Here is a 23625-nt window from a genome sequence, read left to right on the forward strand (position 1 = left end):
GCATTTTTTTTTTCCTTTAACAGCTATGAAAGTGCTCAAATTGAAAAATTCTTCACCGGAACCTGGTCCATCTTCTGGATTAAGATGGTCTCCTGTTGGGTTTGTGTCTTTCTATATTTATGGACTCTTATTGCTCCACTGTGTTGCCCAACCAGACAGTTCTCGGTATGAACACTCAGAAGATCCTTCTGCATATTTACTTTTTTTTTCCTGTTACAAATAAAGTACAGCAGTCACTTTGTAATGAGGAGAAACCTATTGCCCAGTTACCGTAATATACCAGGTATTAACTTTTTAGTCAGACTAAAATGACTGAAGACATTTTTTAACCTCTTCTAATGGCCAGGAACAAGTGTTGCCCAAGGGGATAAATCTGTTCCAAAATTTTGTAACACTCATGTGTATAGTATGGGAAATTTGGTTGTTGCATAAACTGGAATAGGTGAAATACTTTTCAAATAACTGACAATCTTTCTCTTACTTCATTGATAAGAACAGAAAAAAAATATGGTGCAGATGTATCTTCTTCCTGTGAATGTTGAATATCTTCTAGCAAAATGCATTCCTTTTTATACTCTGATTCACCGTGTCTTTAGCAATGGTAATTTGGATTGCTGTTTTTACAGCCTATAATTCTTGTAAGTAGCAACCAGATAATTTTTTCCAGAAAGATACCTAAATACTTCTGTAGAAATAGAGAATATGCAAGAATTTGACTGCCAAAGCATCTTCTAAAAATTTTAAAAATGTTAAATATATTTTAAGTTATTGTATACCTAGACTGAGAAAGGAATGTACCATTGATGATAGAGTATTTATCCTATTTTAACTTAAACAGGCACCTAAATATTTTAAGTAACTCAGAATTGGTCTAGTTGTTAATAAAAGGAGAGTTTTACACACAGATTCTTAAATGATGCTTTGCCAGATTAAGATTAGTAACTGTAAAGTTTGTGTACTGTATGGGGATTTAATATGGTACATTCTTTATTTGGAATGTTTGCTGTTGAGAAAATGCTAATCACCGGAGCGCTGCCAGTTGCTGTTGGCTGAGCACTCCGCTTTTAAAGTCACTTTTCTACCCTGCTGTCTCAGCCTGTTCCTGAAAATCTCCCAGGGTCTTCAGTTCTGTTTCTATTCCTAATTTGATAATATTTAAAATGCAGTGGTAGTCAGAAAAAGGACTATAGTATATCATCTTCCTTTTCTGCCTGTGCGTTGGTTGGAAGGTTTCTTCCTAACTGCTATAATTCTATACCCTCTGTTGATGTTCATTTTGCTGTTGGAATGGGAGATAGGCAACTGATTAATTCATGGAGACTGAACTTCTTTTGGAGAACTCCTATTCCAGACAGCAGGGAAAGCAGCCAGGAAAGCAAAACCAGAAAACACAAGTGTGACAGCAGCTGCCTTAGTGCAAATGACTGACTTGACAATATTAAGCCCTATTATATCGCTTTTGTTTGCTTCAAGTAGATGATTTGGTGGTAGAACAACAGCTCAGCTGCTCTAAGTGCTGAATAAGTTTGAACACACTTCAGTTATCTACATTCCAGTGGGAAAAAATTATGACTTACATTAGTCCCAGAGTCTTTCTCTTCTCTCTCTGTGTATATATATACATACAATGTGAAATGTGCAGGATATAAACAAAATCAACCAATTTAGCAGGGTATTTTTGTTGGTTCTTTTTTTCTTTTTATATGGTTGAGCCTTAAATCCTCACTCAATGCTTTCTACAAAACAAAAGCACAACATAGAGGTCAATGAGATGGCCAAAATATTTGCATGCCTTATTTGTTCTGTTGCAATAACTGATAGCTAAGGCACACATGGTGAGTAATCCTAAAATGCAACAAATCTCAGCTCTGCTCCTGTTTCCTTTGACACTTTTAGCTGACATCTTGCTGTGGTATCCTAGGGCTTCTGTCCTGCTTGGAACTTGCTAGGAGTGTGATCCTCGCAACTCCAAGCACTCTTACCTTGAGCAAAATCCACAGGTTTGTAGTCCTGCATACTTGTATTACCTACCCCAGTGATCAGGACTCAAAATACCTCTGGTATGAAGTCTGAGGAAAAGAGGAGTCTGCTCAGAGGTGAACCCCTTGCTCTTCTCATTATTTTCACCGAGGAAAAAAAAAACCATTTGAAGCTTATCTTTGATGTTGAGTTAGAAGTACAACCAATAGCTCTGGAGGTGGTGGCAGGCTTTTGTCATTGCTTTTGCTCATGCTCTGAGATCCTGGTCTGATCAAGAGCTCTGCTAGCATGGGGTTTGTCAGTATCCCCTCGTGCATTTGGAGTCTAGCCACGTAGATCCTGCTGCAGCAGGGAGGCCTTTGTTAATGCACATTCAGGAAGCGTTTATCTGCCCCATCTCCAGGATAAGAGCTTATGGGCTGTGCAGTGATGAGGAACAGTTGCCTCACCTAACTGGCAGCAGTTATCTGACAGCCTTGATCCAGAGCTACGACTGTGAGCTGCAACTGAGACGGTCCAGCTCCTTGCCTCTCGCGTGGTGAATGTGAACGCTGATCCCTAACGTATAGAGGCTCCTAGGAGTGGCCTTCTCGTGTCACGTATGCTATGGTATGAGAAACCAAGCGTGTTTTATTAAAATTAGCATTGGTTTTTGTAACAGAACAATCTGGGAAAGGAGCTCTGCAGAATAAGGCATGTACGACATCTTATCTGTTTACAAAAATGTTTATTTTTGGTAGGTAGCATCTTCCTACACAAAGACTCAATGTACCTCCTTGTGCTCATGTTTTTTGTAGTTTGTATTTAGGGAAATAGGTTTTGCACAGAGGAAACAGGGTTGTAAGAGGAAAATCCACGGTGAGACCTGAGTCTGTTCTTATTCACAGCACTTGTCTTGCTGAGTTGTTCCTTCATCCGTCCCTTCCACCAGACCTTAGATCTCTGCAGGTATGCACAGGGTTGGAATTCTGACTATGCTGCCTCCGATGCTTCCGAGCAAACACTGTGGAAATGACCCAGACAATAATTATTAGGACCTGTCTGTCCGTGCTGAGACCCCTGGTACAGCTGTGGGTCTCCAGGCCTTTCTACGGCACTGATAATCGCTGGCACCTCGGTGCACAAAGCCTCTGGCTCCTCAGTGAGGCCCAGGCGGCCTCCTGATGGCCTCACAAATCCTGCAGCCTTAGCATTTGTAGTGAAATCTGTACTGTGAACTGCCCACATGCAACTACTTCATACAAACCCTGGGCTAGCGTCTAAGATTCCAATGCCCAAAACGTACTTTGTGAACAGTTGACACAAACGGGCTTTTATAATCTTTTTAACAAGTGCCTTTGGACCTACTGCCATGAGAGCTAGTAATTCAGGTGGCACTGGAACTGGAAAGCCTGGGCTGAGCCTGTGACTCGGTGCTGCTGCCTTGTACACGACACCGGCACGTACGAGGTGCGGCGATGACCCGTGGTGCATGTGGAAGACCAAACAATTGTGCTTGGCAAACTGCTGGAGCAGGACTGATTTCAGATGTTACGGTGCAGTGGAAGACGAACTGGGAAAACTCACAGACAGCCTGATCATTCTGTAAGTAAACGAGCAGCTGCTGCTGACACTTACACTGTAAGCTGTCAGACTTTCTCCCCCTGTTCTGAAAGGGCAGGTTGCTCTGCTCGAGGCAGTGCAGTGTCTCCTGCACCGACACGTGCCCTGCACCATGGCTGTGCTTTGAGTTTGTTCCCAGAAATAAGACAGCAGCGCAGCACTTCTGGCTCCTGCTATTTTCTAACTGTGTGAAGTGAGGAAACTGCTGTTTCAAAGACAGGAAGACCAGAGAACATGTCCTGTGCTGTTTCCTCTGGTTGAACTCAAATGTGAACTAATGCCATTGTTTAGGGGACTTTTGGAGGAACGGTCTGGGTTGGCAGAAGCCATTTCTGCTGGGAAAATGGAGTACCATACTGGCATTTTCCTACTTTCCCAAACTTGCCAGCAGATGGAAGGTTAGGTGGAACCTGGTTGCTGCACTGCTGCCTGAGGCTGGGACAGTTTTACTTGTGAGGGCAACCAAGAGCTGAAATTGTGACTGGTTCTTGTTGGGGATAAAAATCAGTGGGATGGACTCGGAGAGCGAGTCCCTGAGCCCAGACAGCCGGACTAACAAGTGAGGCCACGAAACCTTACAAAAAGCACGCAGAGAGCAGGTGGAGACGTCTGCCTGCTGCTTGCCGCCCCACTCCTCGCAGCGTGTGGCTGGGTGCTTTGTGCTCACAGGTCAGGGCTCGGCGCTTCTGATGCTTCCCTCTCCGTCCCTTGGGCGTTTCCTTTGGGGATCGAAAAGCTCATTCGTACCCAGCTGAGCTGGTGGATCCTGGCTAGGTTTGGGCCGCTTTTGTCTGAAACGGGTAATGGGGTGCTGCTGGTGTGGGCGCAGTCCAGAGAGAGGGCTCACCCCTCGCGGTAGCATGAACTCTGCACGCTGCGCACCTATTTATTTATTTATTTTGTGTTTTAGCACCTTTTTCGCGAGCCCTGGAGCGCTTTGGCAGTGTGAGCTGTGCACCTGTAACTGCTTCACCAGCCACTGGCGCCGCATTTCCTGGGCTGGGGCATTGCCAGGAGCGGAGCAAGCATTGCACTGCGGGGGGCGGGAGGGGAGCTGGCTTCTCACCACTGCATCAGGAATTTGGGGACCTGGGTGAACAGTCCACAGCGTCACTGGGATCTCTGAACAAACCGATAACAGAATAATTCACTGGCTGGTTTTAAAACATGCTCTAAAGGATTTTATGCTATAAACCATCACGCTTTCCTCCTAAATGTGTCGGTGAAGCAAAATACTGCGAGATTGTACATATGGGGCTAAATCAGCGAGATTATCTGCAGTTAAAAAAATATGTATATCTTTCCTTCAGGGCTTTGATGCAGTGTCTCTTCCATGCAAGTTGTGTCCCCTCATTTTCCTTACCTTTCTCTCCCTGAGTCTGTTCTTTGAAGGCGCTGTAAGCCTGCTTAACTCCCGCTCTGCTGCCTGCAGCTGGGATGCGGTCGGTGCTAGAGACGAGCTGAGTTCTCTGCCAGCTTTTCTCGATCCTTGCCTTTCTGTACAAGGACAGCCTGCAGTGTTGAAGCAAAGTCCAGGATCATAGTTTTGTACAGGGATCAGCTTTCCTCTGTGAAAAATGCATCTTTTGTTTTCCTGAGGTGGCCTGCAAGTTCTGGTGGGAGGAAAACATGTAACCAGGGCAGTGGAGCTTCACTCTCTGCTTCCAGCTTTGTAAACAGCAGTCTGAACCCGGGGCTTTGTCTGACTACAAGGGAATGCCAGGGGTCAAGTGCTTAGGAAGCGTGGGCTTTTTGTGCTCTTAAGAGTTTTTGTGCTCTGAAGAGGACATGCAGCTTGGGAACTGGTGCGTCTGCGTTTGCAACATCCCCAAGGCACAGCGCAGAGCGTCCCGGGGGGAGGCAGGTACAGGGCACAGCGCCTGGAGGAGCAGCCTGGGGCTCTGGGTCAGGAGGCCTCACGCTGTGATGGCCACTTCCTAAGGCCAGGAGAAGCTCTGTAGGTTTCAAAAATCCACTTGTGTTGTTTTGTTTTTTCTTTCCCCAACCCTGGTTTAGAATCATTCCACATCTGTTCAACAATACTGTGTTTTTTTTTAAAAAAAACAAAAACACTTCAGATTTATTTCAAATATGAACCAGATTGGCTCCCCCCCGTCTGCCAGTCTCGCACAGCTCGCACCCCTGCAGCACCCGGCTGTTTGCGGAGCTGCAGCCGTCAGCCCTGACACCGCTCCAGCAGCCGGCGGCTGCCAGGGCCCGCGTTAGTCAGAGTTGTGGGGTGCAGCCCTGGGGCTGTGTCTCTGCCAAAGAAGTCTCGGTCCGAAGCCAAGGAAAATTTGGGAGAGCTGTAGGAAAATAATGTGCCGTTACTCATACCTTAGCTTTATTTTTCCTCTTGCTGATACACGTCCAGGTGCTTAGATGTCATTGGACATCCACGCAGACTTCAAGCGAGGAAAACCGATGTTCAGAGAAAATTTTTCAACTTGTCTATACAAGCTGAGAAGATATTTACAAGGAACATATGGTTCATTGTCTGTTTTTATTTACCAGAAACCAGTGGTGTTTAGTCTCGTGTATACCATGTTTGAAAACTGGATGCAAACTAGGGAAAATGTAAACACTTTCTTAATGGTGAAGGGTTTTTAATTAGTCCTTTTCAAGGTTCTTAATATCTCAAGGGAACTCTTTGGTGTGTATGTGTGGTTTTGTTTTATTAATCTGTAGCTCAGTGAAGCGGAGGTTTGCTAGTTTATTTAACATTTTTTGTGAGTGTTGTGACCCGTATAACTGTAACGCTTTGACTTTTAAGGATTGGTAGACTTCAGAATTCTCAGAACTAAATTGTAAAACAGCGTTTGCCTTTTTAAAGCATGTTAATGGTTTTTATGGACACTTCCTTTTGTATACTGAGTGAATGTATTGTTATAGGTTTAATGTTTAATGGACCAATAAATAAAGTTTTTCTTACATTTGAAACGAAGTGCTGTGATATGTAAACCCTGAGAAGAGTGGGACGTGAGGCTGGTGTGCCGCAGCCCCAGGACCCCAACGACGCAGGCAGTGGGGGTGAGGACGAGCTGCGTGCCCGGCTGAGAAAATGTGGGACTGCAGTGCCTTGGCTTGCCAGAGGCCACACATGAAGCTCTGTTTTTGCTGTACAACAGTCCAGAAAGAAGGGGTGGTGGTGGTTCAGGAGCCGGGCTCTGCAGTTCCTGAATTTGGGGGCCACGCAGCAGTCGCTGTGCCAACACAGCAGACTCGTGAGCTCTGACATCCCCTGGCAGGTCCCTGAAAGGAAAACGTCTGTCGGGCTGTGACCAGCTCTTGTGGGCAGCAGTTGAGCAAGGCAATGTGTTTCGAGTCCCATAGCCAGTGGGGGGATAGCTTGGCTGAGGTGTGGGCTCAGAGGGCAAGCTCTGAGGTGGCAACCTGGTGCAGGAGGGTCAGAGCATTCCTTAAAACCACAGCCACTGCTCTGAGCCCACCCTGCAGCCTCACCTGCTGCTGCCTGGGGTGCCCCCAGCCCACTCAGACAGGACACCTGCCTGGGGAAGGTGCTCCTGCCAGGAAAATGCAAATGCACGCTAGGGAGGACACAACTTTTTGTTATGGTCTCTGCTCTAGTTCCTAAGGGAGCGTTACTGCGTTTACAGCCTGTGTACAGCTAGGAGAGGGTGGGTTGCAAGCCTCTGATAGCATCATAAACCTTAAGGGTGTTTTTGCTATAGCGAGAACAGGAACCTCCTTCTGTGAGACTGATCATTTAACTTCAGTATTTCCCACTCTACATTTGTACTGGGCAGCGGCCATGGCCGGTCATTTTCTCAGGGCTACCTGTGATTTTTAAAACCTTCACCCCGTTCCTCCCCTGCCTCTTTTTATTTATTTATTTCTCCCTACTGTTTACTCTTGTCCTTCAGAAAAGCAATTTTTCCACAGCCTGCAGTATCCTTCTCTTCAGCTGGCCTTAGAGCTTGTCCTCTCCTCCTTCCCTAGCTCCATTTTGAAAAAGCAGGTGGCAGAGGTGCGCGTGGTGTCCAACCTCACTGCCCATTGAATGGTGTGGTGCGCTGGGACAACTTGTTCTTTGGGGGGCTTTTGTTTTCCAGTCCTTTCCTGATGGTTGCCAGTGCTTGACTCAAGGTTTGTTTCTTTGTGGTTATTGTTTGTTTAAGTTAATGATTTAGTGTCATAAGATTGCAGTACCTGTTGAGAAAGCTTGGCTTGGGGCAGGGAATGGGCAGCAGGGCCATGCCTGGCTTCGTGTGTGAGTTAGAATCCACCACTGTGGAGGATTCTGCATTTATCTTTCTTTTCTTTTTTTTTTTTTTTTTTCTTTTCTCTTAAAGTCACATGCAAGTCATGCACTGTGTAAGAGTTGGCTAAAACTCCCGGGGGGCAGCTTTTTTCTTTTACAGGATGTGATGGTGTACTCCTAAGTTTCTGGGTGTGGGAGGGTAGGGAGGTCTAACAGGTCTTTCAGGAAGTCTCAGAATCATTAGGGTGGGAAAAGCCCTCCAAGATATCGGGCCCAACCCTCCCCCACCACCACTGTCACCCACTAACCCATGTCCCCACGTACCACGTCCAACCTTGCCTTGAACACCCCCAGGGATGGTGACTCCACCACCTCCCTGGGCAACCTGTTCCAATGCCTGACTGCTCTTTCTGAGCAGAAATATATCTTCATTTCCAACCTGAACCTCCCCTGGCACAGCTTGAGGCCATTCCCTCTAGCCTTATCACTGGTTATCTGTGATAAGAGGCTGACCCCCAGCTCTCCACACCTTCCTTTCAGGTAGCTGTAGAGAGCAATGAGGTCTCCTCTGAGCTTCCTCTTCTCCAGACTGAACACCCCCAGTGCCCTCAGCTGCTCCCCACAGGACTTGTTCTCCAGACCCCTCACCAGCTTCATAGCCCTGCTCTGGACTCACTCGAGCGCCTCGATGTCCTTGCACTGAGGGGCCCAAAGCTGAACACAGCACTCGAGGGGCAGCCTCACCAGAGCAGAGTACAAGTCCCCTAAAGGTAACTAAGTCTGAAAGCAGTTAAACTCCTCTAATGCACATCTTCCCACCAGTGTAAGCTGACTTGGAAAAGATACTGATAAGCAGCACCCACCTCTCCTCTAACATCCAGTTCCAGGCTGAATGCAAACTTTTGTTTCTGACATGGACCAGGCAGCCAAAATTGCCTTTTTTTCACTAGCCTGCTTAACGCAGAACCCCAAATGGCAGCAAATTCAAACTATTCCTGGGAATGTTTTAAGTATCGTTAAACATCACGCACCACTCCTTAGACATTAGGGCAAATTTGAACACAACCGAAACCCCAGAATATTTTGTCTCACTTTTATTTTCACTTTTATACAAAAAAAAGTCTGACATAGTCACATCAATGAGAACAAGCTGCGGTGTGTACTCTTACAACAATCATATAAGGATTTAAAATATACTGTTTTATTGTTTGCAATAGCAATGTTAGTTTGCCTTTACTTCTTAAATATCCCCAACTCCAAATTGCTGAGCTTGAAATTCTTGAAAGTCCTCTGGAATGGTGTCTGAAAAGAGGAAAATATGAAAAACTTTAGTATCTTCCAATGAAATCAAGGAACACTTAAACAAAATGATTATCCAACTACTTTTTTACATAACATGCCTTCTCTTTTGTTTACACACTCAGAATGGACAGGGACTAGTTTCAGTTTTAGCATATGCCACTGAAAAGCACAGACAGACTAGCAAGGCAGCGTGCGTGCTACCATGCCGGCCCACGCTGGAGTACCATCAATCTTCAGATTGTATTTATTTCCACCCAAAAACTTTGTGGCTTTCACTCTTCTATTTGTACAAATAAAAGCAGACTGGAAAGGTGAAAAGGCTAACTTCAAAGGAGGTTCTAGCAAGGTGAGGAATCAGGCTTTTCTCCTAAGTACCAAGTGATAAGACAAGAGGAAGTGGCCTCAAGTTGCACCGAGGAGGTTTAGGTTGGATATAAGGAGAAATTTCTGCACTGAAAGAGTTGTGCAGCATTGGAACAGGCTGGCCAGGGAGGTGGTGGAGTCACCAACCAACCCTGGAGGTCTCCAGAAAATGTGTGGATGTGGTGCTTGGGGACATGGTTTAATGGTGGACTTGGCAGTGCTAGGTTAAAGGAAGGACCAGATGTTCTTAGATGTCTTTTCTAAACTAAATGATTCTATAACATAAAAAAAAAAAAAGGCATCGAGCTGTGCACCCCAGATATGCTTATGGCACCAGCTTCTCTATTTCTCGTGTATCCTACTCCAGCTTCCCTGTGATGGTGTTCCATGCCACAGGAGCAGACAGAAACATTAACCCAGGGACCAGCAGCAAATATTAGAAAAACTTCAAAATTAGTGAAAGAAGCTGGAGCTGGGTGGGTCACTGTTGTAAGAGTGACTGCAGTTCTGACTGATGCTGTGTTTGCAGTGTCCCTTTGCCAGATGTCAGACCATCTCATCTGGAGAGCCCAGAACCAAGGGGAAAGCTAACGCAGTATCCACGTAAGGAGTCACGGCAGTGAAGCTGAGCCACCTGATCTGTTTATTTCCACCCTGACACAGAGCAAGACTCTAAACTTAAAAAAAGGAAATAAACACAATGTTTAGGAAAAAAGTGACAAATCCTCTGCTTTTTTCAGCTGTTGGTTTGGTAACTTCTTCTTTTGAGACTCAATTCTTTCCAATCTTTTTATGCAACTATAAGAATTTATCCAAAAAATGCAGCAATGCTTGGGAACTCCAGAGGCTTCCCTGAGTGGTTTCATTGAATCACTGTGGCGCCTGCAGCAAAGCCACTGCCTGCTCACTGCCAGGAAAAGTATCTGCAACTTCAGTGGCAGCCTTGAAATGTGCTTTCTGGGAAACCACATACTGTTTGAGACTCTTATCAAGTAATCTTTAGTTGTAAGAACCACAATATGTCTAGACGTTCCTCTTTCACTGTCCCCCTGTTTCTGCATGCAGCAGCTTAGGAGCATGGAGTGCTCAAGAACCAAGGTCCATCCCCAGCACAAGCTGCAGATCCAGGGCCTGTCTGTGCTGTGTCCAACGCAGATCCAGGCTGGGCTTCTGGGATCCACAGAGAGCAAAGGAACTATGCCAGCTTGGGGGATCTCACTCTAAGTGGACAGACAGTGTGCTCCCCAGAGCCTGAGGAGGATTCCCCCAGGAGGAAGGCCATCTTAGCATCTTCTCCACCCCCAGACAGGAGCAACCAGCCCCTAACACAAGCGACGCTGATGTCTGGTGACTGATCCCAGAGAATCTCCAGATTTGCTTCACCTTGCATTCGGAGCTTAAGGCATCTTCCATATATGATGACCTCAGTATATTGTGCATGTACAACCCTCACGGTTGGTTGGTTTTAAATAACACTTTAATTCTCCGATGACAGCTGTACTACTTAGTTGGCACAATCTCTGCAGCAGTGACTGCTCTGGGAGGAGCAGTGGTGGGGTGTTAGTTCCCATCTGGCTGGGCTACAGTGCGTTGCTGGTGTCAGGGGAGGCGTTTCACAGCTGCGAAAAACTTGTAAATGAAAATCAAAGGAGAAGATGCAAGATGGCTTAATCCGAAAACCATGCTAGCAGTTCTCTGTGGCCACTTGCTAGTTGTTAGCAAAAAAGGAGAAAAATTACCATTACAGCGGTATTTCAGGTTGGACCAGATGATGTTTTCCTGAGAGAAGCAGAAAACTCCAAGCCGTCCTCCACGCATCGTGGTGTCTATAGTGACACCAGAGTCTGCCACTAGGTCAGAGCCTTCGTAAAATCTTGCCCTTAGTGAAAGCAAACAGAATCTGTATTAGGTCTTCTCTAAGGCTGCAGCATTTATAAAAGTAGTGTCATTTATTAGTGTCATTTGTCATTAACAATCCATGTTGATTCTAGCCTTGGACATGCCTTCCTGCCAGCAGCTAGCCTAGGGAAGAAAAAGCAGTTCAAGCTCCTTTGCAGTGCTCCTTCACAGGAGCACTGCTGCTCTCAAGAAAGAGCTCAGATGGGAGAAGGTTTTGTGTTTTGGTGATTTTTTTTTTTTTTTTAATAACATATCCAGCAAAAGTCAAAAGAACGTTTTACCCTGCCATCAGTCCTGTGTCAGTCCACAGCTGATCACTATAGCAGAAAGGGGGAATCAGGTTAGGTCAGCTGAAGAAGGCCAGATGGACTTTGTCTCATGCAGTTTAACTTTTTTTTTTTAAACAGGCAAAATTTCAAACAAACCATTTAGAATCTTAAAGCTGCTTCCCTGACTGTCAGATTTCTTTTAAAAATGTGAAAATGATTAATTCCAGGAACAGTTTTGATGATCTGGCACTTCCTTGTTACAGAAACTGTCAGCAAATTCCCAAATAACTCTGGGAACAGCAGCGCCCTGCCAGATTTCCAGCACATGCCCTGTACTGGGCACACTGGAGCCAGCTGAGCTATCACTGCTGGATATGCCAAGTCCACAGCCTCTGGGGTACCGGGTAAACAACTTACTGGATGATGAGCCTGGAGGGCCCTATTTTGGATGAGGGCACCGTTGTGTTAGGAGCCAGTTTAAATGCAAGAAAATAGTTGGTGGTGAAGGGAAAGAAAGTTCCTATGTCTTTCCATAACATATGAAAAAAAAAAAACAAAACAAACAAACAACAATTCCTGTTATGTTCCTGAGTTTATTTTCTGATTTGCGGAGGCAGTTCAGAATTATCTGTACAATGAACAGAGCTTGTTTTCTTCCAAGCTTCCATGGGAGAGGCTGGCTCAAGTGCCTTTTTCCTAGGCTTCTTTGTAGCATCGGAAAAGCTCTGTGAGACACATTATGGTCCGTGGCATCCAGCCTGAACAGACCACAGTGAGCTGTGGATGGAGTGCAGGCAGAGACTTGCTTTAAGCCTGACTGCATTCGGTTCGACAGATTTTGTGACACTGGCATTACCTCCTTCCTCAGCTACAGGGTCTGTTAATTAGGCTGGCTAGAGAGACTGCAACCACAGGCAGATGACTGCTTGTAAAGCAGTTTCACAAACAGCCTGGTCTAAAGGGAACCCAAAATCTATTCACTGCTGCCCAGTGGCTAGGACACAGTGACTGACAGTACAAATGTTCTTAAATCAAACATGCTTACTCCAATTACTGCTGAAGGTGATGCTCTGCACCAGAAAAGTGGAATTATTACACCACCAAGATACTGCATCTCAGCTGCAAGGTGGTGATTTCTTGAAGAACAACTAACCTCCCTGTGTTTATTCTATTATGAGGCTGCAAAACCTGAGCTCATGGTGATGGAGCAGTTTATTTTTTTTCATTTTTTTTTCATAATCAAACTCTTCCTTCTGAATAGTGATCTGTTTTTAAATAACTTGTTTTTTCAAATAACAAAATGAGTCTGGTTAGCATGCACTTAAGAGCATCAACAAACTTTCTGGGTACATGCTATGCTATCTCAGATCTTTCATATCGTGATAATTACTAACCATAGGATCACAGCCATTAAGTGGACAACTTTATTTCTGTTCTCACAGTATATAAAAGCAAACTGCTACAATTCCAACTGATCAAAATTAAGAAATATTGTAATGCATTGTTTTTCAGGTCAGAGGCCAACAGTACCTTGGAAAACAAAGTATTTACAGAATCACAGAATCACAGAATTTTCTAGGTTGGAAGAGACCTCAAGGTCATCGAGTCCAACCTCTGACCTAACGCTAACAGTCCCCACTAAACCATTTCCCTAAGCTCTACATCTAAACGTCTTTTAAAGACCTCCAGGGATGGTGACTCCACCACTTCCCTGGGCAGCCTGTTCCAGTGCCTCACAACCCTTTCAGTGAAGAAGTTCTTCCTAACATCTAACCTAAAACTCCCCTGGCTCAACTTAAGCCCATTCCCCCTCGTCCTGTCACCAGGCACGTGGGAGAACAGACCAACCCCCACCTCGCTACAGCCTCCCTTGAGGTACCTATAGAGAGCGATAAGGTCACCCCTGAGCCTCCTCTTCTCCAGGCTGAACAAGCCCAGCTCCCTCAGCCGCTCCTCGTAGGACTTGTTCTCCAGGCCCCTCACCAGCTTCGTCGCCCTTCTCTGCACCCGCTCAAGCACCTCGATGTCCTTCTTGTAGTAAGGGGCCCAAAACTGAACACAGTACTCGAGGTGCGGCCTCACCAGAGCCGAGTACAGGGGGACGATCACCTCCCTAGCCCTGCTGGTCACACTGTTCCTGATACAAGCCAGGATGCCGTTGGCCTTCTTGGCCACCTGAGCACACTGCTGGCTCATATTCAGCCGACTATCCACCATCACTCCCAGGTCCTTCTCTGCCTGGCAGCTCTCCAACCATTCCTCTCCCAGCCTGTAGCTCTGCTTGGGGTTATTGCGCCCCAGGTGCAGGACCCGGCACTTGGCCTTGTTGAACTTCATGCAGTTGACCTCAGCCCATCGGTGCAGCCTATCCAGATCCTCCTGCAGAGCTTTCCTACCCTCAAGCAGATCGACACACGCACCTAACTTGGTGTCATCTGCGAACTTACTGAGGGTGCACTCGATGCCCTCGTCCAGATCATCGATGAAGATATTAAAGAGGACCGGCCCCAGCACCGAGCCCTGGGGGACGCCACTAGTGACTGGCCTCCAACTGGACTTGGCTCCATTCACCACGACTCTTTGGGCCCGGCTATCCAGCCAGTTTCTAACCCAATGAAGCTTGCGCCAGTCCAAGCCAAGAGCAGCCAGTTTCTTGAGGAGAATGCTGTGGGAGATGGTGTCAAAAGCCTTGCTGAAGTCAAGGTAGACCACATCCACAGCCTTTCCCTCATCCACCCAGCGCGTCACTCTGTCATAGAAGGAGATCAGGTTTGTCAGGCATGACCTGCCTTTCATAAAGCCATGCTGACTGGGCCTGATCGCCTGCTTCCCCTGCAAGTGCTGCATGATGACTCTCAGGAGGATCTGCTCCATGAGCTTCCCTGGCACTGAGGTCAAACTGACAGGCCTGTAGTTTCCCGGGTCTGCCCTCCGGCCCTTCTTGTAGATGGGCGTCACGTTTGCTAGCCGCCAGTCAATTGGGACCTCCCCCGATCGCCAGGACTGCTGATAAATGATGGACAGTGGCTTGGCCAGCTCCTCTGCCAGTTCCCTCAGTACCCTTGGGTGGATCCCATCCGGCCCCATCGACTTGTGCACATCTAAGTGCCGTAGCAGGTCACCAACCAGTTCTTCATGGATAGTGAGGGCCACATCCTGCTCCCCATCGCCTTCCACCAGCTCAGGGTACTGAGTATCCAGAGAACAACTGGTATTGCTGCTAAAGACTGAGGCAAAGAAGGCATTGAGCACCTCTGCCTTTTCCTCATCTCTTGTAACTAAGTTTCCCCCCGCATCCAGTAAAGGATGGAGATTCTCCTTAGTCCTCCTTTTTGTGTTGATGTATTTATAGAAACGTTTTTTGTTATCTTTAACGGCAGTAGCCAGATTGAGCTCCAGATGAGCTTTGGCCTTCCTAATTTTGTCCCTGCACAGCCTCGCTACTTCTTTAAAGTCCTCCTTAGTGGCCTGCCCACTTTTCCAAAGCTTATAAACCCTCTTTTTCCTCCTAAAATCAAGCCACAATTCTCTGTTGAGCCAGGCCGCATTAAATGGCTTATTAGTGTGGGGCAGTTACACATGGTACAAAACAGAGTCACAAAACAGGGTTGGCTTGCAATTGTCTTTCCTAGGAAAAGAATTGCAGGTGGAATTTCACAATTCTGACCTGTTTCAATGCTTCGTAACTGCAAAGCACAGATACATTGTGGCTTCTCAGATTCCCACTTACATTAGGTGTTGAGCACAGTTTAAGCAGACATACAACCTGTAGTTACCTTAGCAATCCTTTCCTGTCTTACCTGATATATCCAATCTGGGGTCTGTGCTGCAAGAACCAGCGGTAGGAGACCTTGTCCTTCCACCCTACATTCCGGGGGTCCTTCCACAGCAGTCTGACCTGGTCGCTGGTGTCCCCCGTGTGCCAGAGGGAGTTGCGGAGGTGCTCACCAGGGCCTGTCTTTGATTTCACAGCCTGCAGAAACATAATTTTCCAGTGCTGACCACAGAGGTATGTTGTTTCCAGAAGCTCCAAGTCTTTTGTAGTGGGGAGGTCTGCAGAAGCACCCTCCCTCCCACTCACAAGCCCATAACTGCCTTCATAACTACAGCTAGTGCTTGCACAGAATAATAAGTGAGCACTTGGGACTAAGGAGAAGCAAGCAACCTGACCAGCTACAGTCAGAGGATAATCAGAGCAGAGACTAAATGCTCCAGCTGATGAGCAGGGGCAGGACTGGTGATGGAGTTCCTTACAAAACAGCTCTGTTAGCAGGGCTGAGTGGCAGCAGTCTGACCGCAGATTTGATGCCCACAGCAGGGGGAGAACAGCAGTCGGGCAGCACTGCTGACACACAGCCCAGTGGCTTGGCCACAGCAGAGCTGCCAACACGCAGCACGAGGTCTGTCGGCTGTCAGGGTGGCACTGCCAGGCTGTGACCACCGTGTCCCCAGCTAGGAGGCAGGACCGGTACCTTTAGCTGAATGCCGGGCTCTGCCACAGCTCTGAAGGGAGTCGCCTGCCAGTACGTCTGCTCCGTCTGTTTCCACATTACCACGTAAAAGCTAGAGCTGTCTTGATAGCCAAAAATAAAACCAGCGTAGTCATCGTCTGTCACCGTGTTCACGTGGAAAGTGCCCTCAAAGTCGACACCATTAAAAGCTGTGTAACCTAAGAGGACGCACAGGTTAAAACCAAGCCTGCAGACAACATGTTTGCATGCCAAAAGATTTTCTGCTGTAAAGCCTGAATCTCAGAAGAGGGGCACATACCAACAGCAAGGCCAGGATCACTGTTCATGGTCTGCACGATTTCCATGCCCTGTAAGATTAAATTCAGGGTGGTTAGTGTGCCTTACGAATTGGGTTGGCTAAGCCTGTCAAGCCCCTTCTGGCCTCCTGCTAGCACCACCTCCATCCGTCTCCTCCTTTGGCTCATAACATGTCTGTAACACTTGTAGCTCTGAATTAAAATGAGAGCTATAATCAAATCCTAATGTTTCAGCTGCTTGTGCGCACAGAGGCAGGAAGGATTTTTCTCTTCCCACTGCAGGACTCAATTTACTGGTATTCTGGTACTTTCCCTCCCTCTTCCAATTCTCCTGAAATCACCAAATCACTGGGCAGAATTGGAGATGGGACTGAAAAAAACAAATGGGGGAAGAGGGCTTTTGCAAAGCTTAGCTCACAGAATTTGACAACAGACTTTAAGACTAAACTGACTGCCAGGACTGGCCTAAGGAAGGTTTATGTATTTCAGCTCCACTTGGCAGTGGGAGTCAAATGTGCATTCCTTGTGACTCTGAACACATTCACCTCCTAAAGACTAAAATGTGTCAGTGTAAATAACGTTTACTGGACTCTATCTAGGAGTAAATGCTCTGCTATATGGCAGCTCAGACTTTCAAACAATAGAAAGGACTCATGAGACTTCGTTATTTCATCAGGATGACACAAAAGTCTCATGTTTGCCATCTTGGCAGCAGTGAAATCCACCCAGCACAAGTCAACCAGCTTATAGTTATTTTAGTTCATTAGCAGCATCAAGCTTCAAGCTGTCACGCACTGAAGGAAAAGTTGTTTCACTGTAACACCTGTAAAACAGTCAGCCAACAAGCAATTTCCATTTCTCACTTGTTTGCGAGAGGTCCAGCAATTATAGACACAGTTTTACTGTGCTTTTCAGATGATCTTTCTCAGCCAGGTGACAAAGACCAGAGAGATGTATTTTTACCTGGTTCAGAACCACCCAGTTGGGATCAATCTGCGCATCTCCCTCCGGGTCCAGCACTACTGTCTGGTAGGCCCTAAAGTCTGTCAAGGTGATCTCCGCATTCTCAGGGCAGACGTCGATCCGATCAATTACCGTATCCTGGTCAAAATCAGACTCGCAGATATCCCCAACTCCATCACCTGTATGCAGCAGAGAAGCGAGAGCAGATTCATGGTGTAGCAGGTAGCCACACCTGGCCTAGTCACTGCACCAGGGTGTCCAATGAGCAGGTGAATGGAGACTCAGCCCTGATGACCAAAAAAATCCCTGGGGATGGGACCCAAGGAGCTCTGTCTTGGCCAAAGGCACAGTCCTGGGATACAGTGCTGTGCAGGGAGTGTATGCACACGTGGTGACTGGGGCAGGTTAAGTGTGTGTGTTGGGGAAAGACATGGTACTATAAGCACCAAATCAGCTACTTAAAGCCCAGCTTACCATTGTCATCTTCCTGCCCTGGGTTGGGGACCAGCCTGCAGTTGTCAGGGCCAGGGGGCAGGAGGTCAGGAATGCCATCGTTATCATCATCCTCATCACACTCGTCACCCAGCCCGTCCTTATCGGTGTCCAGCTGGGAGCTGTTAATGATGGTGGGGCAGTTGTCTGTGCTGTCCTGGTGCCCGTCACCATCGCTGCAAGCACGGAGACAAAAAGAAACAAACAGCACACCAGCATCAGCTCCTGCCTCTGCATGGGGGAGAGCACCTGTATCTGAAGGGGACCTGCACCAGGGGCATCCCTGGAGCTGGCAAACAGAGAAGGAGGACGTTGTGACCTGGTGTCACTTAGGCAGCTGAACAGCAAAGAGACAAGGAACAATCAGGCCATACAGTAAGGTGGCAGAGGAAGAAGGCTACCCAGATGAGGAAAACAGAAGGAAGCCTTACAGGGAGTGGGAAAAGATTCCACAGCCAGGATCCCAAATGACACCCGCTCCTAACAAGCACCTAAAGCACACCCAACAAGTGCCGTGTCACCAACGAAAAGGCACCCAGGAGACACAGTAAGAGGTCAACAGTCGGCATCTCTGCCCATAACATCCACAAGTGTCTCAGTGCTCATGAATGCGTGAATGTGAGTGAAATCTGTGAAAGAATCTGTGTGAGCACCAGAAATCAGACTCGTTTTTTGTTTTTTTTTTTTTTTTTAAAGCACCACTTTCAACCTCCTGCATACCAAGTTTCGTTACGTTACTTTCCCCTGGGTAGCTAAGCAGTAAGGAGTCTGCAGCTCCCAAGCACAACAAAAAACATCAGGTGGTTACATGAAGAGTCACCAGTAGCAGAGAGACAAACTATAGGGAAGGGTTTGGGAAGTTATGGAATGGCTGCCTTGTTTTTCCATTTAAAAGGCTAAGTACATCTTAACTACTGGGACAAAGAAAAAAAGAGGGCTTGAGGGGCTTGTACTTCTTGTTTCCAACAGATTTTTTTTTTTTAGCCCAAGAGCTAAATGCAGCTGTTGTATTTCTAGGATTCTGGGCACACTGGCCTGATGAGATTTTATTCCACAGGGGAGGTGCAGGGACACTTCAGACATGTGCCCAGAGATTAGGATAAAAGCCTAAAGTCAGGTGTGTTTTGCACACACACTGCAAACAAAATGTTTTCTGGCAAGGTGGACATACTTCCCCTCTGCAGCCTTTTGTTTAGCATAGGCAGAGCAAAAGACGCTGCGTTGCAGTTTACAGCTATGCATATTCCCACCTGTCACTCCCTGCTTAAGAAAGGTGCTTTAATTTTAGATCAGAGTAACTAATGCCTACAAGTCCTTAAGTGGAAAAACAATGAGGACCATGCACATCTGTCTGTTGAGAGGTTAACCTCAGGCAGGACAACAGTATGTTCTACCAGGAGATTCTTCCTGCAGATTAGTTAGGTTTGAGGAAAAAAATACATGTCCCTTTTTGAAAACAGGAAAAAAAACAAGGCCATACTTAAAACAGCTCCCAAACACTGGGCACCTCATCAGCTAGTGGTTCAAAACTCTCAGAAGTGCTCCCAGCAGAAGTGGGGAAGTAGACTCCTGAACTCATAGCAGCCACCAAGAGCCACAAGGTCAGACCTTGCAGCTTGGTTGCGTCAGCACAGGATTTATCACTTCCCTTTCCCCTCGCTTCAAGTGAGGAGCACGGGGGAGGACTTGATGCCCTCAAAGGTGGTTGTGCAGAACCTGCTTCCAGAGGTGTCACGCAGTTTGCTGTAGGACATGCTCCCCTGAACAGTCGGGGCACGTGAAGGCCATAGAGCAGCCTTGCCACTCTTGCTGTGTCTAAAGCAAAGTGGTATATTTGGAAATGTTTTGTGCATGCTAACAAAGTTCTGAAACACTGTGTTCTTATGGAAAACCACATACCCCTTAACTGTGAAATTTCTGCTAAAGCAGAGAGAGGAATGCTAAATTGTTTCTAAAAAAGAGAGGAATGAAAAAGGAAGAAAATTAAAAAAAAAAAAAAAAAGAGCATGTTCCCTCACTACGAAGCTCTGCGTGGTGCTCAGAGTGTGATTCCTGACACTGCTATTAGTGTCATTTCCACAGAAATTCATAGGAAGTGTTTGTGAACATGGGGCTGGAGTGAAGGGCTCCATTACCGTACTGCTACAGGGAATTGAACCAACAAGGCTTATAAATCACAACGTTGTTTTTGAAATGACCCCCTTGAGGAGGTATTAAAATCAAATGCTGCCTAGTATGAGGGATAACAATTCTCCAAGAACCAGCAGAATGCTTCAGCTCACACTAGCCTGTTCTCTTCCCTGCTGCTGTCATAAGCTATAACACACTGTACCTGTCCTGATTGGTATCACACGAATCTCCAACCAGGTCATTGTCGATATCAGACTGCAAAAGAAAACAGAGGAAGTTCCAGTATCAGCTGCTGAGGGCATCTATTAAAAAGGCAGTATTATCAAAATATAAACAATTAAAAATAAAAGCACGGAAAAATCTTTGTTTTGTAAAACCTATTTTCTTCTTTGCATCATTCATTTATCCAAAAAGTCAGTTTTATTAAAGAAAAACACATACAATGAATAGGCAGAGTTAAACTAGACTGGAGTAGTTCAGGATGAGCAATTCAAACAAGATTCCTCAACAACTGGAATTAAGTACCCCTTATGTCTAACTGAGGTTCATCTCTTACGTGGCTTCAAAAATCTACCATGTTTCTTTAAAGCTTCCAGCATTTAGTAGTTTCAAATGGTTTAATCAGAATTTAAAACAAATCAAAAGTCTAATTGACTTCTCATCCACAAGCAGTGAAAATTTTACGAATTAAGGACATCTAAATTTGGTCCTAATTAAAGAAATATTGAATGTAACCATATCATGCCACTGTGTGGTGTGTGGCATTGCACTTCATGGGACTGGAGCAGGCCTACATTTTACAGTCTGACAGCTGAAGAAACTAGCAGGGGAGAGATATTAACAACATCCCAGGATATTAGAATACACATTGTGGCTCCTATTTTCAATGACAGAAGCAGCTGAATCTCCACAAAATGTCCTGAATACCTACTGCTAAAAAATAAACACTGGCCGCCTCATTCTCTTGCATCTTTTTGGATCTAAACTGTCCCTTCCCTTAAATAAGGACTTTTTTTTTCTGCCTGCTAACCTGGTTTGGGTTGCTGACTGTAGGGCAGCTGTCACAGGCATCACCAACACCATCATTATCCTTGTCCTCCTGGTCTTGGTTGGGGATCCTCTGACAATTATCCAAAAGGTTCTTAATACCTAACAGAAAGTGGATAGGATGTTAGTTAAAAGCAATTTATGGACAAGGTAAACATGAAGGATAGTAAAAACACTATTCCTTTCCAGCAACTATTTAATCTTGCAATGAAATAATAAATCTGCACAGCAAATCTTTCTTAGAAGTATATCCGCTCATTTAATAGATGTTAGAAACATCTTGCTGAGGAACAGCTTATAACCCAATCACACATACTTCATTAGTTACACACACTTCTTGTTCCCCACATCATATTACAGGATGGAACATTTTATCTTTGTTATTACATCTGAAGGGCTGTGACTTTTTCCAATTCTTTCAAGCCTCTTACAGCAACGGAAATAATACATTTTGTAGCTCCTGAGCATCTGAGAGAGGCAGAGCTGGATACTCTGGGACATGTTTGCATCTTTAAGGAGTTACCGAATGACCGATGACCTTAACTTATACATGAAATAAAGCTCAATTTATCTGTTATAAAGCATTCGGTGCTTCAGATGGAGACTAAAAGATATAAATTAATCTAAAAAAAAAAAAAATACTTCCAAACAGAGGTTTAATGAAGAAAGACAACATGTTACATTACACTTAGCAGCTGGTAGCAGGAAGTTTCTAATGCACAGCATTTTCTGGGCCAATTTCAAGAACAACAGAGAAGCTGTAAGTGAAGAATTACCAACCATCGCCATCCATGTCATCATCACAAGCATCTCCTTTCCCATCACCATCTGTGTCCCTCTGGTCATTATTCAGGACATTGCGGCAGTTGTCACAAGCATCTCCGAAGATATCTTGGTCACTATTTCTCTGGTTAACATTGGGAGTCAAGACACAGTTATCCTGCAAGACATAGATCCAAATTAGGAATGAACCATACCCTGAATCTTTCATTTCTACTTTAGTGGATTTATATAACCCTTGCATTTATTTCTGTTTTCATGAGAAATGCTTACTGTGGGCAGTTGGATATTTTATGTGAACATCAGCTCCAGACCTGATTTCACTGGCTCCCCCTCAAAGTTTTACTTTGAGCCACACCATGGAAACACTAAACATGAACACTGAGTACCATAAGGCTTTTATTTATAACTTTGACTTCTGATTCTCATTTTGGATGGGTTCACATGAGTAACCTGTTTTGATGCCCTGGCTTCCTTACATGGACCTTCTGAAAAGCTGCAGTTCAGAAATCTCGATAGGGCTCATAGATGCTCTCAGTGAAAGATGGTTGCCCCCTTCTGGTAGAGACTCAAACAAAAGGAAAACACTTGGAAAAATAGGATTTTTGATGCAAAAAAATGTACAAGTCTTACTCTTTTGTCATATAAGCTGCTATTGACTTTATCTTCCCCTCAGAAGGCATACAGGGAAAACTGAAATTCAAAGAAGTGTAAATAGTCTCTCACATCTAGCACACCCATGACCTCACACATGTGGAGCAAGAGGCAAAACAGAGCTTAACAGTATGGAAGTTACCTGATTGTGAAAGGGCTGAATCTGCATAGGGATTTACAGTTGAAGGAGGATTTAATATCTTTCCTTCTAGAACATTAAGAAAATGAAGTTCCTCAGACTACCAGAATTGAGGGTTGGTCTCTGTGGCAAAACAGACTGTGATTGCCTTCTACGATTGCTAGTTTGCCCTAGCTCCACACGGACATTTGTACTCTGTACAGGGCATCCCTGCTGTCTTCCTTGCAAGTGCATGAAGAAATACCACACAAGGGTCTTTGTGCAGAACACCACACATGTGAGAATATGGGGTGAATGGAAAAGAGCTTTTACAACATGAATTTATACTCTGGTGTATTCTGCAGCAGAATCCCTACATGGAAACCTCTTTCTCTTTCAGAACATGATCCAAAGCTTTTTCAAGTTATTGGCAAGACACCCATTAATTTGGGAAGGGGGGGTGCAGGGGGGTTGGATCCCTCATGAAATGTTATGTCAGGCCAAACTGCTCTTTAAAATGAAAGACACTATGTTCCTAAAGACCATGTTATGGGAGAGTGTGAAAGGAGACAAGTTCTGTATAAAAAAAGATGTAAACTTCAATGCTAAAATATAACATAGCATAGATTGGTGGGACTTAAGGATAGGTGAGGTAGCCCTAGTTTTTTTGGTATATTCTTTTTTAGGTCTAATAAAAGGGACCTTTATATAAAGAAAAAAGTAGGATTTAGAGAGCTGCTGACAGTGTTGTGTATGAGATAATCTTCAGTAAATAGTAGCACGCAGATTTCAAAATCACTGCCTACTGCAGTAGTGTGAGATTCTTCTGTTTGCACAGACTCCTTTACCATGTTCTACGCACAGCACCTGGTCATTGGGAATGCCATCTCCATCTGCATCTTCATCACAGGCATCTCCAACCCCATCACCATCAGCATCTTCCTGCCCAGAGTTTGGGACAAATTTGCAGTTGTCCTAGACAAAAAGTGAGATATGTCTGGTGTTCTATGGGTTAAAGTCACTGAAAATATAAAAT

At 45.5% G+C, this 23625-nt stretch overlaps 2 protein-coding genes across 2 annotated transcripts in view; one reads left to right on the top strand and one right to left on the bottom strand.

The window, feature by feature from the left end:
* Positions 1 to 6522, top strand: part of SERINC5 (serine incorporator 5) — a 39436-nt gene extending 32914 nt beyond the window's left edge. The window contains exon 12 of the mRNA XM_084305506.1: positions 24 to 6522. Coding sequence (XP_084161632.1) covers positions 24 to 171 — 148 coding nt within the window. The 3' untranslated portion in view covers positions 172 to 6522. The remainder of the gene's footprint in view (positions 1 to 23) is intronic.
* Positions 6523 to 8964: 2442 nt separating this feature from the next.
* The window catches only part of THBS4 (thrombospondin 4), a 40694-nt gene continuing 26033 nt past the window's right edge, over positions 8965 to 23625 (bottom strand). Inside the window, exons 12-22 of the mRNA XM_084304906.1 lie at positions 23457 to 23564; positions 21818 to 21977; positions 21021 to 21139; positions 20193 to 20245; positions 17843 to 18036; positions 17369 to 17547; positions 16408 to 16456; positions 16110 to 16306; positions 15438 to 15610; positions 11209 to 11348; positions 8965 to 9106 (exon numbers count right to left, since the gene is read on the bottom strand). Of these exons, the coding sequence (XP_084161032.1) occupies positions 9045 to 9106; positions 11209 to 11348; positions 15438 to 15610; positions 16110 to 16306; positions 16408 to 16456; positions 17369 to 17547; positions 17843 to 18036; positions 20193 to 20245; positions 21021 to 21139; positions 21818 to 21977; positions 23457 to 23564 (1434 nt within the window). The 3' untranslated portion in view covers positions 8965 to 9044. The remainder of the gene's footprint in view (positions 9107 to 11208; positions 11349 to 15437; positions 15611 to 16109; positions 16307 to 16407; positions 16457 to 17368; positions 17548 to 17842; positions 18037 to 20192; positions 20246 to 21020; positions 21140 to 21817; positions 21978 to 23456; positions 23565 to 23625) is intronic.

This window comes from Netta rufina (assembly GCF_964035555.1).
Source record: "Netta rufina genome assembly, chromosome: Z".
Lineage (NCBI taxonomy): Eukaryota > Metazoa > Chordata > Aves > Anseriformes > Anatidae > Netta > Netta rufina.